The following is a 14,886-nucleotide window of genomic DNA, read 5'->3' on the forward strand; positions in this document are numbered from 1 at the left end:
TCTACACTGAAAGAGCCGTGTTCCCTCTTAATTACATAGCTGGTATGTTTAAGTACAGCTACACTTACTGAAATAGAAATGTTTGTGTCTGTAGGAAAATGACACTAAATAGCTGAAGAGATCATTTACGTATCTGTCAGTCAAAATAGAGCTTTTTCAGACTTGTCTCCGTTGTTGAGTCTCACTTCATTAGGTTCATGTCTGTTTGGTTCTGCTCAGGTTTGTGTCTCCATGTCAGTGTGTTCCTCACTCTGTGGGCCRATCGTCAGCTGTTGTGGTAAAAAAGGGAAAGAGGAATAAAAAGCTGTTGCGGTTTTATCGTTCTGTAGTGTTTTTTTTCTTTCTTTCTTTTAAATCTGTGCATGTTTTATAACTTAACCTGTAGTAGGGATGGGCGATATGTTATCGTGTGCGATATACCATCTAAGACATTCACCATGGTAATAATTTGTCATCTCGCGATAAAAATGATAAAATCCCACCGTGTGCTGCCAGGCTTTACACGCCTCCCCGCCAGGTTAAGCTTCGTTTGTTTACTCAGCAGATGTCGRCGCGCGGGGCATGTGCTAAAGTAGTGACACTAAATAGCTATCGTAATCACTCTTAGCGTGCACTGAAGATTATTGTAGTTCGAATTTATACTTGAGAAAAAAGGGGCAGATATTATAAGATTTTTCTCTTCTCTCTGCCGCCTTTCATTTCATTTTATTTGTATTTTCTTTTTTTATTGTACATAGAATTTTGTTTTTTATGGAATGAATAAAGTTTGAAATTGGAAAAAAATTGAAAGTGAACGCCCCCTAGTGAATGACTGCAGTTTCAGTTTTAAGTCCAAGTGGACAAATTTTCCTTACAAAAAAAAAAAAAAAAAATAGCTATTCTCTTTCAGTCAATAACTCTGTATAACAGGAGTATGAGGGATTGTGCCTTTGCAAGACCAACCTATGGTCATTTCTTTCAACGCAGCTGCTGAGGCTACTACTACTGCTTCTTGGTGCTTCCTGGGGTTATAAATATGCTGCATAGTCTAAAGAAGATGATTTAATTCACTGTTCAGTGCAAAAAAWATATTTCTTTACAGTCAAATATCTGTGTAAACTTCAATAAAAATACTGAGCTTGAAATCTTAATTTTATCTAAATTTTAAAGCCAAATTTTGTTTTATTTGCAATGAAATTATATATTTGGTGTAATAACGTTTTCTTTTCCTCAGAGCCCTATGGGCAGTGGTCTTGCTCTGGCCCTTTCCCAGGCATCTCACTTCCTGCAGCCTCCTCCACACCAATCTATCATCATAGAGCGAATGCACTCAGGTAAGTCATGTTACTTTGCATCATGTTTTCCACCCAGCTGCTGCTTTCTAAATGTCTTTAGACCAGGTGTAAAAGTACACAAAATTCTCATTTTGATATACACCTTGGTTTAAGAGTCATGGTTTAGTACAAGACAACTTTTTTAAACACACAATATCCCTCTGCATTAAAATGGTTGATGTTAAATATGTGTGCTCTCTTCCAGAGGAGAGAGGCAGTCTCCTGTTACTTGTGGTGTAAATTGTAAATATTTCTTATGAAAATTTTTTTTTTTTACTTTTCCTAGGGGCTCGTCGGTTTGTTACGCTGGACTTTGGCCGTCCTGTCCTGCTGACGGACGCTCTGATCCCGACCTGTGGTGACCTGGCCTCTCTATCCATCGACATCTGGACTCTGGGGGAGGAGGTGGATGGCCGCAGGCTGGTGGTGGCCACTGATATCAGCACCCATTCACTCATTCTACATGACCTGCTTCCACCACCTGTCTGCAGGTTCATGAAGGTCAGTTTCTGTTTGGGTTGGACAATAATGGTCTGGTCAAAATGGCCTGTCAGTTAATTGGTTAATTAACTAATAAATAAAAAATTTAGTCCCCTAGAGTGAAATAATCACAAATACTTTCATTTGTCCAACCTCAGATTACAGTTATTGGACGCTATGGCAGCACCAGTGCACGGGCCAAGATCCCACTGGGCTTCTACTATGGGCACACATACATCCTTCCGTGGGAGAGTGAGCTTAAACTGATGCATGATCCTCTGCGAGGAGAGAGCGAGGCTGCCAGCCAGCCAGATGTGGACCAACATCTGACCATGATGATGGCTTTACAGGAAGATATCCAGTGCAGGTGAGACACAGATCCTATTAAATCAGTTTTTTGAGTGGGTATTTTTATTTGATACATATTTGCTCACGTTTTTTGTAAACTGGTTCCTACACACACAAACACACACACACACAGACACACACATGTCCTGTTTGTATTTAAAAGAGGATTTTTTTCACTTTAATGAAGACATCCGTTCTTTTCTTTCTTCATCAGGTACAATCTAGCATGCCATCGGCTGGAGACTCTTCTACAGAACATTGACCTGCCACCTCTCAACAGCGCTAATAATGCTCAGTACTTCCTCCGTAAGCCAGACAAGGTGGTGGAGGAAGACCAGCGTGTTTTCTCTGCCTACCAGGACTGCATCCAGCTGCAGCTGCAACTAAACTTGGCTCACCACGCCGTCCAGCGGCTGCGCGTCTCACTGGGCGCCAGCCGCAAGTCCCTGCCCACAGCAAGTCATCCGGAGGCTCAGGAGCTGGTTCACAACTCGTCCACAGAGCAGCTGAGGACCATCATTCGGTACCTGCTGGATACACTGCTCAGCCTGCTGCACTCCACTAATGGTGAGACAGGAAACCAGTCATGGTTGGAACTTGCAGGACGTGGAATATTATAATTTAATTTCTCTTTTGTTTTGTTTCCAGGACACTCTGTGCCCTCTGTGCTCCAGAGTACCTTCCATGCTAAAGCCTGCGAGGAGCTCTTCAAGCATCTCTGCATCAGTGGGACTCCTAAGATCCGTCTTCACGCCGGCCTGTTGTTGGTACAGCTCTGTGGAGGAGAACGCTGGTGGGGCCAATTTGTCTCCAACGTGCTGCAGGAACTCTACAACTCTGAACAACTGCTCATTTTCCCCCAGGACAGGTAAAGTAACCACAGTTAACACACTGTCTGTGGAAGTTCACACAAAACTGTTGAGAATTAGATTCAAAACTGAATTAAATGTTCTGGAAATCTGAAACCTGAGGCCTCCTGTGTTTAACGTTGGTCTTTCTTATTTGACAAAAATGGTTTTCTTTACTTCTCTTTCAAACCGGGGCATGTTTTAAAACGGGTCTAAAAACCTTTCTTTTTACTCAATGTTTTTATTGATTTTTTTTTCTTAATGTGTCTACTCATATTTTGAACATGAAATCTGTATTTTATGGTACTTGTTTTGTTGCTATTTTTTGTAAATGTAAAGTGCGTTATAAATAAAATTCATTACTGTTATTATAATTGTTTATGATAATAATAATAATAATAATAATAATAATAATAATAATAATAATAATAATAAAAAAACCTTTACCTTCTCTTAAGTGACCAACTGAGTTTTGGCCTGAGGAGCTGTCTCTCCTGTGTTGTGTCTGTGAAGAGGTTATTTAGTTATAAGTTAGTGCTTTAACTTTAGGGTGAACCACATTTTGTTTGAGGGTCCTGTTTGCATCGGTGTGTTTGTTTTTGAAGAGTTTCTCAGATATCTCTTCAAAATATGTATAACGATCTTTCTGCACCCTTGAACTGGTCATGTAATGTCTCCGTTCTTCTGTTTATTTTCTCTTCTGTTGTAGCAACCTGCACCAACTTGAATTCTGTAACTTGTTGTACCTTCTTGAAAAGATTGAGCTGTTTTGGTCAAGGTCTTGATGGAAGCAGTTAACGTTATGATTTGTTTCATCCAGAGTCTTCATGCTTCTGTCCTGCATCGGCCAAAGATCTCTCAGTAACAGTGGTGTGTTGGAGGGTCTCCTGAACCTCTTGGACAGCCTGTTGTCTCCACTGCAGCAGCCACAAGCTGCCGCTCAACGCAGGACTGAAGGTAATWTATGTGAATTTGGTTAATGAAGTAYTTGTAGGTCAAAATGACAATTAGATTTGMTTTTTGTTGCTCTCGTGAACACTGTTGAAGTAGAGGTRAGGTTCAGTCATTTGTGTGTCTTCCAGGTATTTTGGATATTCCAATGATAAGCTGGGTCGTGATGTTGGTTTCCAGACTKTTGGACTACGTAGCTAGTATAGAAGATGAGGCCTCAGGAGGGAAAAAGAACCTCGGTGGGAAGGAACGGGACAGACCTACAACAGGTAAAAGCTGGAATTATGGACCTACACTAATATTCTTCAGCAATGAGATGTGAATATTTTAATGTTCGTTTGGTTGCAAAGGGCATATGTTGATTTGAAGCCATATTTGTTTCAAATATTTAGAAAAAAGTCTGTTCTTCACTCAGTGTTTCCACTAAAACAATCACCTTGRCGTGAAGCTCTTACAGATCAGTTGAGTTTATGCTGCGCCCACATCATGCTCCCACTATGAGTTAGTCTGGGTGCTTTGATCGCGCTGTTAGTGCTAGTAAGATACATCCCGTCTTTTGCCATGACTACAACACTACACCCACCAAAGTTCAGTGGAGCCGGTGACATTGAAGGTAGGTCTCCGTGATAGAGCCCGAMACCAACGCCCACCAGAGTCCAGAGTCAATGATGTCAACATCTCATTGCTCGGTTCACCAGAGTTCAGAGTTTCCTCCTTCTCGGCCTTGGGTTCTCAGGCCAGGTCCAACATGGGTGATGGGGGTGGGAACAAGCCCTTGTTGACATATTATCCACAAGAAGTTTAGATAGCGTGAGCCATGACCTGGGTGGATGTGATGAAAGAGTTGTTCCAGATTATGCCTCCGCTTCTTGAAGGTCTGATGGATGATGAGGAACTTAAAACAAGTAATGAAGTGGCAGAGGGTGATGCCAACTCTGACCTTGATTTGATTTGATTTATTGATTTAACAGGAAAAGATTACTAAAAATCAAGCCTGACCTTGARAAGAGAACAACTCTTACTTTCCCATCTCCACACTCAAGACCACCCATCGGCCCTGGTACAGCTTCCATCATGGATAATAACTTGTATGATGTCTGTAGACAGGCCTTATTAACACTAGGCACCGTGTAGCCTGCAGCTCAAGGTACAGAGGGTACAAAATGGGACCTACATGATAAGATAAGAGGCACCCACCAGCCTTGATATCAGTAAAACAGCTTTTATAAACTGTCCCAGCTTATATGAAGCAAATGAGATATTATTTTAAGAGCAAGCTATAATAATCTAACTTTCTCATTTGTTATGTTTCAGCTTTTAAATTACTGCTTGTGTTTTTCAGGTATTCAGTGGAGTTTCATCAACAACAACCTTCAGTCTCAGAATACAAACAGGTCAGCTAAAGGCAGCAGTAGCTTGGATCGCCTCTACTCACGCAAACTTCGCAAGCAGATTGTTCATCACAAACAGGTAAATGGTTTTCAGTCTAGATGTCTTTAAAATAAACTAATATTGTAAAATGCATTAAAGAGTTGTTGTAAATTAAAATAAGGACTGCTTTATGGTATCTGAGACTTAAAAAATGTAGCCAGTTTTTGTACTGTTTATATTAATGATGCCTTTTTTTGTAGCAGTTAAACCTCCTGAAAGCCAAACAGAAAGCTTTGGTCGAGCAGCTAGAGAAGGAGAAGATCCAAAGCAACAAAGGTTCCTCCTATAAACTGCTGGTGGAACAAGCCAAACTTAAACAAGCCACTTCCAAGGTGAGTAGTACATCACACACTGGGTTTTAATCAATTCACATTGTTTTCCAAAGCACATTTAAAAACAATGGTTTTGACCAAAATGCTGCACAATAAAAGATGAAAYGAGATGAGATTTGATCATAGTCTTATCTCTCAGCTGGAAGAAACTAGCTTTGACCACTGGGTGGAATCAAATATACAGCACCCAATACTAAGTTGCYAAGAAAATCCAACAAAGCCTTCAAATGAGCTGTGGCTGTCTTTGTTTTTAGTTGAAGATAAATTTATAAATCAAAAGCATAACAGTGAAATGAAAGTTTATATTTATTAAGGATGGAAGTAAATGATGGCGTGTAAAGGAGAAAAAATTACTGACACCAGGGGAACCCCACCTCGAATGGTTTAATCTTTGTATTGAGCATAAACTTAAAGTTGAGTCTGTTTTTTGAACTTGTTCAGTAATCATAAGTATTTTCTGTTCTTCCAGCACTTTAAAGACCTGATTCGTCTGAGGCGAACAGCCGAATGGCCTCGTTCAACATTGGATGCAGAGTCCACAACAGCCAAAGAAGCCCCAGAAGTAGAACCTTTGCCCTTCACATTGTCACATGAACGCTGCATCTCTGTGGTCCAGAAGCTCGCTCTCTTCCTCCTCTCCATGGACTTCACCTGCCACGCAGACCTGTTACTTTTTGTCTGCAAGGTATTTACTTCACAGCCTGACATCTGTAAGAGATCTGTTGAGAAACATGTGAGTGATTATTATTCTTTCTTCTTTAGGTGCTCGCTAGAATYGCTAATGCTACCAGACCTACAATCCACCTGTGTGAGGTGGTGTCTGAGCAGCAGCTGGAACGTCTTTTGYTACTGCTTGTGGGGACAGATTTCAATCGGGGGGACATCTCCTGGGGTGGAGCCTGGGCCCAGTATTCTCTGACATGTATGATGCAGGACATCCTGGCAGGTGTGTTTGATTTCCATTCAGTTTGTTCTCACATCTGCACCCATCCATCCATCCATCCATCCTGACTGGCTGACTGACTGACTGACTTTTACTTACTTACTTTTACTTACTCTTGATTGATTGATTGATTAGTAAATATTATAATTTATGAGCCTTACTCACATTTGAGGAGCCCCAAATCTCTGTACCTGGACCCCAAATGTTCCATTTGTTGCTAGTAGGGAAGAAATCGGGGCTTTACTGTTCTGATAAAAGGGACCATATTTGTGTATATTTCAGTCTTATATTTTTAAGATGATATTTGTACAGAAATATTTAACTTTTTTTCAGGTATTTTTAACAAACATCTGTGCAACAACAGTCATCAGACCATAATGATTAATGTGTGTAGCTCATTGTTTAGCGTGCTCTATGCTCCAACTTTTTTATTTTTTTTTATTAAAGCCACTTCAGTAGAAAGCAGAACTTAGTATTAGTTTCTTCATCATCAGTGACTTTTTTGCTATGAATTATTTATATWTAGATATTTCTGTGCTCCAACTTTAAACATTACAGTTGGTTAAAAATAAGAAACAAACATACCAGGAAGCCGCATTCACTTAAACACAGAAATGTTTGTGGATGTGTTTCAGCTCATGGCTGAAGAAGTTTAGATTCGTTGTTTCTGGTGTCTCTTTACCACTGCGTTAGACTCAACCAATAAAGCTGATTAAACGTTAAGAGTAGAATTTCACAGTACAAGCGAGGCTTGATGAATTTTTATGGGTGTCTAGATACRTTTTTCCTTAATAAGGATGTTTAGTGCGTTAAAGGGACAACTATACAAGACATAAAATCAGTTAAACTATGTGTGAACAGTTGGAATGTGTGCAAGTGGGCAATAATTTGATATCCAGCAGGAAAATGCAGAAACTGAATTAGAAAACCTTTTTCTTTTGTTGCTTCCATCCCAGGTGAACTGCTGTCTCCCACTTCTCTGGATGTCATGGACGAGGTTGTGGTTGTGGGCGAGGAGGCCGGAGCGTCGTCTTCCTCAGCGGTGGCAGATTCAGACGACTCTCTGGCTCAACAAGCATCCATCCCCCTGCTCGAGAGCATTGATGAAGCTCTGGTGCCTGATATCATCGCAGGTACTGCAGGGACCTCCTCAGTGTTTCAAAGTGCGTGGGTAACACAGCACCACACAGGCAATGATCTAAACCCCCACACTTTGTGATGATGTTTTTGGTCATGTTTTCCTTCTTTTACACACATTCATGTGAAACATCTTTGTCCTGCTGTGTTTCTTCCTTTTTAATATTTATGTTYCAGTGTGACTTCTTTCTAGTTAGACTCACAGTTCTGTTTAAAGCCTTTAGGAAATGTGTGATTTTCATTATTTTAGTGTGTAATTAGGTTTCAAAATAGACATAACAGACTAAATAAGGCTTTACTCTTGCTTGACTGTTTTCTAGTAGGAATGCGTGATATAAACAATATACGGTAGRAACAATATAAATTTGTCCTATGATAGAGATCTGTAGTCTACCGGCCAAMCGCGCAATTCTTTTTGATGATGTAATCGGCTTCAGTCAAAACAGAGGAAGCGGGAAGCAGCCTGGCTGAGAGCGCAAATGAAGAGGGGGAAAAAAAACATAACTTATCCGGACCTGGTTCGGGTGTGTGAAAATGAACGCCGAACTGTTTACATATTTACGTGACGGAGCGTCCTCCCGTCGGATGCAGACCGACCACCTGCAGCGGGAGGAGCGCGTGCCGCGGCACATGGTGACTCAGCGAGGCGACAGTCAGTGCAGGTGAGGTAGTGCTCCAGGACGCACAAAAGCTCGCTGAGTCTGGACCTCGTTTCTCCTGCGGTCATAGCGCGACTCCACACGGCCAAATGCACGCGCACTCCGTGCACGTTCCAAAGCGTGACTATAAAACTCAGCCTTTACTTTCTCCTTGTACAGCGGGGAAGCGCTGTGGGAAGGGTGACAAGACTGTCTTTCCAAAAAAAAAAAAAAAAGTAAAGCATAGACACGATGATTGTCACCCCGCCGGAGCGCCCACAGATTAAACAGGCGGAGTGCAGAAAAAATAATCTGCAAATTGTGTAGAAAGGAATAAATACAAGCAATTTGTTTTACCACCTTAAAACAAAGCAGGTGATTCCAAACACAACACGCAATGAATGCAGAAATCTATTACATTAATGTGTGTGTGTGTGTGTGTGTGTGTGAGTGTGTGTGTGTGAGAGTGAGTGAGAGAGAGATATTTGATTTAACCAGGTAGGTCTCCCTTAAATTTAGATTTTTATGGGAGACTTTAAAGTGTCCCTTAAAAAAGGAGATTTTAAGGTCTAATTTTTTTTACCTATACGTATTTATTCCACTCAATTAATGTGTGATTTATTTATTTTCTATTATAAGTTTTATATCGTGATATATATCGTTACCGTCACTTATCATAATGTATATCGTGATATGAATTTTTTGCCATTTCGCACATTCCTATTTTCTAGTATTTCATAGCAACAATAAAATTGTTTTCATTATCCAAAGGTGCTCCACCTCTGTCATTTATGGAAAAAGATAAAGACATAGACTTTGACTTGCTACAAGACCTGATGGATGTTGATATTGATCCTTTAGATATTGATTTGGAAAAAGATCCACTCGCCGCYAAAGTGTTTAAGGTATGTTGATTTTGACACCCTATTCTTTCACTCTTTCTTTCTTAGTTAAAACTTTTTGCTGCAAGTCAGCAGTTCTAACCACCTATTCTATCACTCAACCCAAAGTTTAAAAGTGTAATTTAAAAAAAGCTCAACTCTGTACACTTTTTAAGTTAAATTGAAATGGAGTTAATAAAACCAGATGACGTGGCCTTTGAGTATTTGTTCCTTTTGTCTTCATGTTTGTCTTTGATGTTTTTTCTTGTTTGTCTCAGCCTATCAGCAGCACCTGGTATGACTACTGGGGGGCTGACTATGGCACGTATGGGTACAATCTTTACATTGGAGGAGCTGGTATTCCAGGAACCAAACCTGTCGTTGCTGCCGAGAAGCCTGGTTCACAGAGTCTGACCGTCTCTGTGTCACAAGGTAACACACAGRCTGATTCTCATCATCAGCTTAAAACTCCAGCACCTCCTTCATTTATTACTTCCTGTTTTTTATCTAACCTTTTAATCCTCGGCTCCTGTTATTTCTCAGCACTGGATGCCCGACTCGAAGTGGGCCTGGAGCAGCAGGCGGAGCTGATGCTCAAAATGATGGCAACGTTACAGGCTGACTCCATCCTGCAGGCTCTCAGTTCAAGTTCATCCACAAGTAAGCAGGAAAATGTTCTTTACTCAGCGAACTAGACAGTGGGACGGGAGTGGCAGGTAAAGCACTTGCCTGTACACTCAGCTTTTTTTCCACAATTGTGAGTTTTATGTTTGTATTGTTGAATTTTCTTTTGTTCCAGTCAGGTGTGAAACAACAAAAAATGCATAGAAAGTCATTTTTCTTAGTCATACAAATTGTTTTGATGTAATTTAGCTCTAAGTTTTGCTTTTAGCATCAAATGTTTTTTGGATGCCCCGTGGCAGACCTCCTTGCCTCAGCTTTTTGTAACTTCTGGTCAACTTGAGCCTCTGGTCACTCTTCATCACATCATACAGGCAGGAGGCYGCAGTGACCAAAATGTGGTCTCGTTTATTGGGAACATCATTGAAAAGAATAAAAAAAACAAAAAACTCTTGGGACTCTTTTATATAAAAACCAAAATCGCTGGATAACATTCAGATATACCAAATTCTTTCCCATTTTGCATTTGACAATAGATTCTTTTCCTTCATTCGTCTCCGCAAAGTTTTCAGACAATGTGCAAATTGCAGTGCCCTACATTGGCATAGCTACTAAAAGACAACTAAACACTATTATTTGACTTCAACAAACCTCTACTGTGCTACTATGAACAAGTTGAATTGAAACTAAGTACATGGTCAAAATGACCCCACCTACATGGCCAGCACAATCAGAATCAGAATTGCCTTTATTGTCATTATAATTTGCATTACAATGAAATTGGATTTGCTGCTCCAAGGTGCATTTGTTTTTTTAGACAAGATAAAAATTTAATTAAGAAAAATAGACAATACAATAAAATAGACAAGTTAAATCTAATAAGACAAAATGTACACTATCCAAAAAAATCAAAAAATTTCTGTATATAAAAATGAAGAATAAGGAAATTTTACAGGATATGCTGCTTAATTGTTTGAAATATTGCACTTGAGAGATGTTTTGAAAGTTGTGTGCAGTGTTGTATTGCTCCTAGTTTGGTTTGTATCATGTCATGTTGGAGCATATATGGTGTGACAATAACAACAATCTTGAAACTGGTGACAGTACAAGCTAAATTATGACTTGCAGTGAACCAGCCCTCCAATGGGACTGACGACTCCCTGCTTCGAGCTCTCCACGGTGGGAGCTCTCCTCCAGTTGGCAGCCTGGTGGTCCAGCCCTCCTCCATCCCTATGCTGAGTGCCTGCTTCAACAAGCTCTTCTCCATGCTGCAGGTCCACCACGTGCAGGTCAGCATCCCCATACTCCTGCTGATCTGACTTGTACAAGCTCCAATTTTGCTGCTTTTTGTCTTTTAGTTTTTTAGTTTTATATTAAAATTTGTTACAAAGGAGGAAATAATAAAACATTTTTGGATAGTTTAAATCAAATGTTCCTTTACTTGCAAAAACTGCAACAATAAAATAGACTTGTAAAAACAAGCTTATCTATACAACAACTGTGTGAACAAAATTAGGGGTGAAAATGATGTTTCTGTGTCTCCCAGCTCGAGTCGCTGCTGCAGCTTTGGTTAACGCTCAGCCTCAACACGTGTTCTGGCGGCAGTGAAGAGACCGGCTCAGATATTTTCCTGTTCAATTCCAGCCGAGTGCCCACCATCCCACTCAACCAAGGTAGGAGCTCTGATGTGACCCTGTCAAACTTAACTTAGCAAAGTTGCTCTGTTTTGTTCTTATTCCTGCCTTGGTTTGTGCACTCAGCATCCATCAGCAGTTTCCTGTCTGTGCTGGCGTGGTACCCCAACACTTCCCTGAAAACCTGGTGCCTGGTGCTGCACTCCCTCACTCTTATGACCAACATGCCAGCTGCTGGTCAGTATTATTGCAATTCTTCGCTGTTGTTTTACAATGTGCATATACCTGATTTTAGTTATATTTTTTTGGGACGGATGATTTTGGGCATCATTCAGTTTGACATGATAACAAGGCTGGGCAAAAATCCAAACCACACTTGCAATTCCCACATTTTAGTTTAAATTTCATGTCTTTCAGTTTGCCCTGGGTTTACCTACACATTTTTGTACTTTATTTACATTTATTCACATCTGTACACTGCAACAGTCCCAGCCAATAAGGTACTAACTGACTGGTTCTCAATCTAGTCAGAACTTTACCAATGAATCAGTCATACAAGTAATCAGTTCTCTACATTTCTTTCCTCTTTTAGGGACATGACCTATAGTGTAACGTCAGATGAATTTAAGATGATAAATTCAGAAAAAATAGATCAAATAAGTAACTACTGATCAATAATGCAGTGATTTCAACATCAACATCCAAGATACATAAAATAGATATACAGAGAAGTATTTGCATTTTGTACTTTAACAGAAACCAGTTGCTCTTTAGGAAATAAAAAAAATACAAATTTAGTTTAGCTGCACTGAGCTGTTCTGGTTATTGAGTGTTCATGTGATGCTGAGTGATTTTATTCRTGTATGCTTAAACTTACAGCAACCAGCAGTGTGATGAGCTCTCAGGAGAACACAGCTCAACAGATGGTCTCTGACCCCAACCTGGTTCATGTGCTGGTGCGCTTCCTGTCCAGCAGCAGCACCAACGGGACGARCCAACACAGCTCTCAGGTGGGACCCACCGCCACCCAGGCTATGCATGAGTTCCTGAGCCGGCTGCAGGTCCACCTGTCCTCCACCTGCCCCCAGATGTTCAGCGAGTTCCTGCTTAAACTCATGCACATCCTGTCAACAGAAAGGTAATTAATTGTTAACTCAAAATTAACAGTAAGAGGAAATATGAGTGAAAACGAATGATTCTCTTTCTCATCAGGGGTCCGTTTCAGTCAGGTCAGGGTCCACTGGATGCTCAGGTGAAGCTCTTAGAGTTTACCTTAGAGCAAAACTTTGAAGTGGTGTCGGTGGCTACTATCTCCTCCGTCATCGAGTCCATTACATTCTTGGTTCATCACTACATCACCTGCTCAGACAAGGTAGTCTCCCGCAGTGGCTCAGAGAGCTCTGTGGGCGCCCGGGCCTGCTTCGGGGGTCTGTTCGCCAACATCATCCGACCAGGAGATGTAAAGGCCGTCTGTGGGGAAACCACTCGCGACCAGCTGATGTTCAACCTTTTAAAGCTGGTCAACGTGTTGGTGCAGCTCCCTCTGTCCGGAGACAGGGAGTTCAGTGGACGGCTGCCGCCGGTGGGCAGCGGAGCGGCTGACAGCAGCGTGTCGGACGAAGAGAAGGTCTGCGGCAGCAAGGAAAGTGTGGCTGGTGGATCCGCTTTCAGCCACGGTCCTGCTGCAGGTGTGGCCGACTTGGTGTTGGCCAATCAGCAGATAATGAGCCAGATTTTGTCAGCACTGGGTCAGTGCAACAGCAGCGCCATGGCCATGATCATCGGTAAGGCTTGTTTTACTCAACTGGTTTGGTCTCTGAACTAGTTTCTTTTAACAAAATTCATGGCTGGAGTTAAAAAAATAAAAATTTGTTTGCAAATATTTAGGAAGCTATACATTGTCATTAGGATAAGTTCACACTAACACCTGTGTGTGTGGCCTCTAGGAGCCAGTGGTCTCCATCTTACCAAACATGAGAACTTCCACGGTGGTCTGGATGCCATCTCAGTGGGTGATGGCCTCTTTACCATTCTCACCACTCTTAGCAAGAGAGCCAGCTCGGTCCAGGTTATGTTACAACCCATCCTCACATACATGGCCTGTGGTTACATGGGTAGACAGGTAAAAATCACTATGCTATTTCAAAAATTTCTAAATAAAAAAGATCYGTATCAAAACTGTATAAATGTGTTTTTGTAGGGGTCTCTGTCCACCTGTCAGCTGTCTGAACCACTCCTGTGGTTCATCCTTCGAGTGCTGGACACCAGTGAAGCTCTAAAGGCTTTTCATGACATGGGTGAGTGTTTTTTTTTTTATTTATATATGTATTCCAGAATAGTGTCCATAGTTACTCTGTAGGTTGGGTCGAGCGGTAACGACACATAAGTTGAATCAGGTTGTAGCAAAAGAACAATTAGTAAACTTATTTAGAATCTGTTTGTGGAAAAACAGTTATTTGCAGCTGTTTATCTAAGGTTGCCTTTTCATGGTTTTAAGCCCCAATAAGATTCTTTCTTCTTAATTCAAATTGACAATTTTTTCATGACTCATAAAAGGCATTGTTTTATTATGTTTTCTCAAAAGCCCATTTCATTATCGTCAACGTATTCCTTTAAGTATTTTCTGTATGTAAAGATTTGAATTCAAAATAGTACCTTTCTTGTCACTCTGTAGGTGGTGTGCAGTTGATTTGTAACAACATGGTAACAAGCACCAGAGCCATTGTAAACACAGCACGCAGTATGGTGTCCACCATCATGAAGTTCTTGGATTCAGGTCCTGGAAAGACCGCAGATGGGAATCTCAAATCCCGAGTGATGACTTCAGAGCCGGACAATGCAGAGGGACTCCACAACTTTGCTCCTTTAGGTTCTTTGACAAACTTCTTGATTTTTTTTTTATGAAGTAATATTTTTAAAGATTTAGTATTTGCAACCTTATCATGTTTCTATTCTGTGTTTTTTTATCTCCCTCAGGGACAATCACATCCAGTAGCCCCACAGCACAGCCAGCAGAGGTTCTCCTCCAGGCCACCCCACCCCACCGCCGGGCGCGCTCAGCTGCCTGGTCCTACATSTTCCTGCCCGAAGAGGCGTGGTGTGACCTGACGATCCACCTCCCAGCTGCTGTGCTGCTGAAAGAAGTCCACATTCAGCCACATCTTGCTTCTCTCGCCAGTAAGTAACTCAGTTTAGTAATTAAACAGGTGTATCAAACTTATTTTCACAGAAGGCCACATTAGCATGATGGTTGCCATCAAAGGGCCAGCTTTAATTAACTTCAATGCTAACAAAAAAAATATACTGTAAATAGCTGAGCTCTACTTGGT

General features: G+C 41.1%; 1 protein-coding gene across 5 annotated transcripts in view; it reads left to right on the forward strand.

Annotated features, from left to right (window-relative positions):
• LOC106535036 (baculoviral IAP repeat-containing protein 6) overlaps window positions 1–14,734 on the forward strand; it is a gene marked incomplete at both ends in the record, with an annotated part of 29,956 nt that extends 15,222 nt beyond the window's left edge. Inside the window, 24 exon segments of one of the 5 annotated variants that reach the window (XM_014032287.1) lie at window positions 1,214–1,313; window positions 1,600–1,814; window positions 1,952–2,160; window positions 2,356–2,708; window positions 2,790–3,009; window positions 3,810–3,946; window positions 4,072–4,209; window positions 5,283–5,410; window positions 5,572–5,703; window positions 6,173–6,388; window positions 6,466–6,649; window positions 7,603–7,809; window positions 9,193–9,326; window positions 9,581–9,734; window positions 9,846–9,962; window positions 11,052–11,212; window positions 11,470–11,596; window positions 11,684–11,794; window positions 12,437–12,695; window positions 12,770–13,341; window positions 13,504–13,679; window positions 13,758–13,854; window positions 14,232–14,426; window positions 14,534–14,734. In XM_014032287.1, coding sequence (XP_013887741.1) covers window positions 1,214–1,313; window positions 1,600–1,814; window positions 1,952–2,160; window positions 2,356–2,708; window positions 2,790–3,009; window positions 3,810–3,946; window positions 4,072–4,209; window positions 5,283–5,410; window positions 5,572–5,703; window positions 6,173–6,388; window positions 6,466–6,649; window positions 7,603–7,809; window positions 9,193–9,326; window positions 9,581–9,734; window positions 9,846–9,962; window positions 11,052–11,212; window positions 11,470–11,596; window positions 11,684–11,794; window positions 12,437–12,695; window positions 12,770–13,341; window positions 13,504–13,679; window positions 13,758–13,854; window positions 14,232–14,426; window positions 14,534–14,734 — 4,543 coding nt within the window. 5 annotated transcript variants of the gene reach the window in all.
• Between the last annotated feature and the right edge of the window lie 152 nt (window positions 14,735–14,886).

Source organism: Austrofundulus limnaeus, unplaced genomic scaffold, assembly GCF_001266775.1.
Source record: "Austrofundulus limnaeus strain Quisiro unplaced genomic scaffold, Austrofundulus_limnaeus-1.0 Scaffold0, whole genome shotgun sequence".
Taxonomy (NCBI): Eukaryota; Metazoa; Chordata; class Actinopteri; order Cyprinodontiformes; family Rivulidae; genus Austrofundulus; species Austrofundulus limnaeus.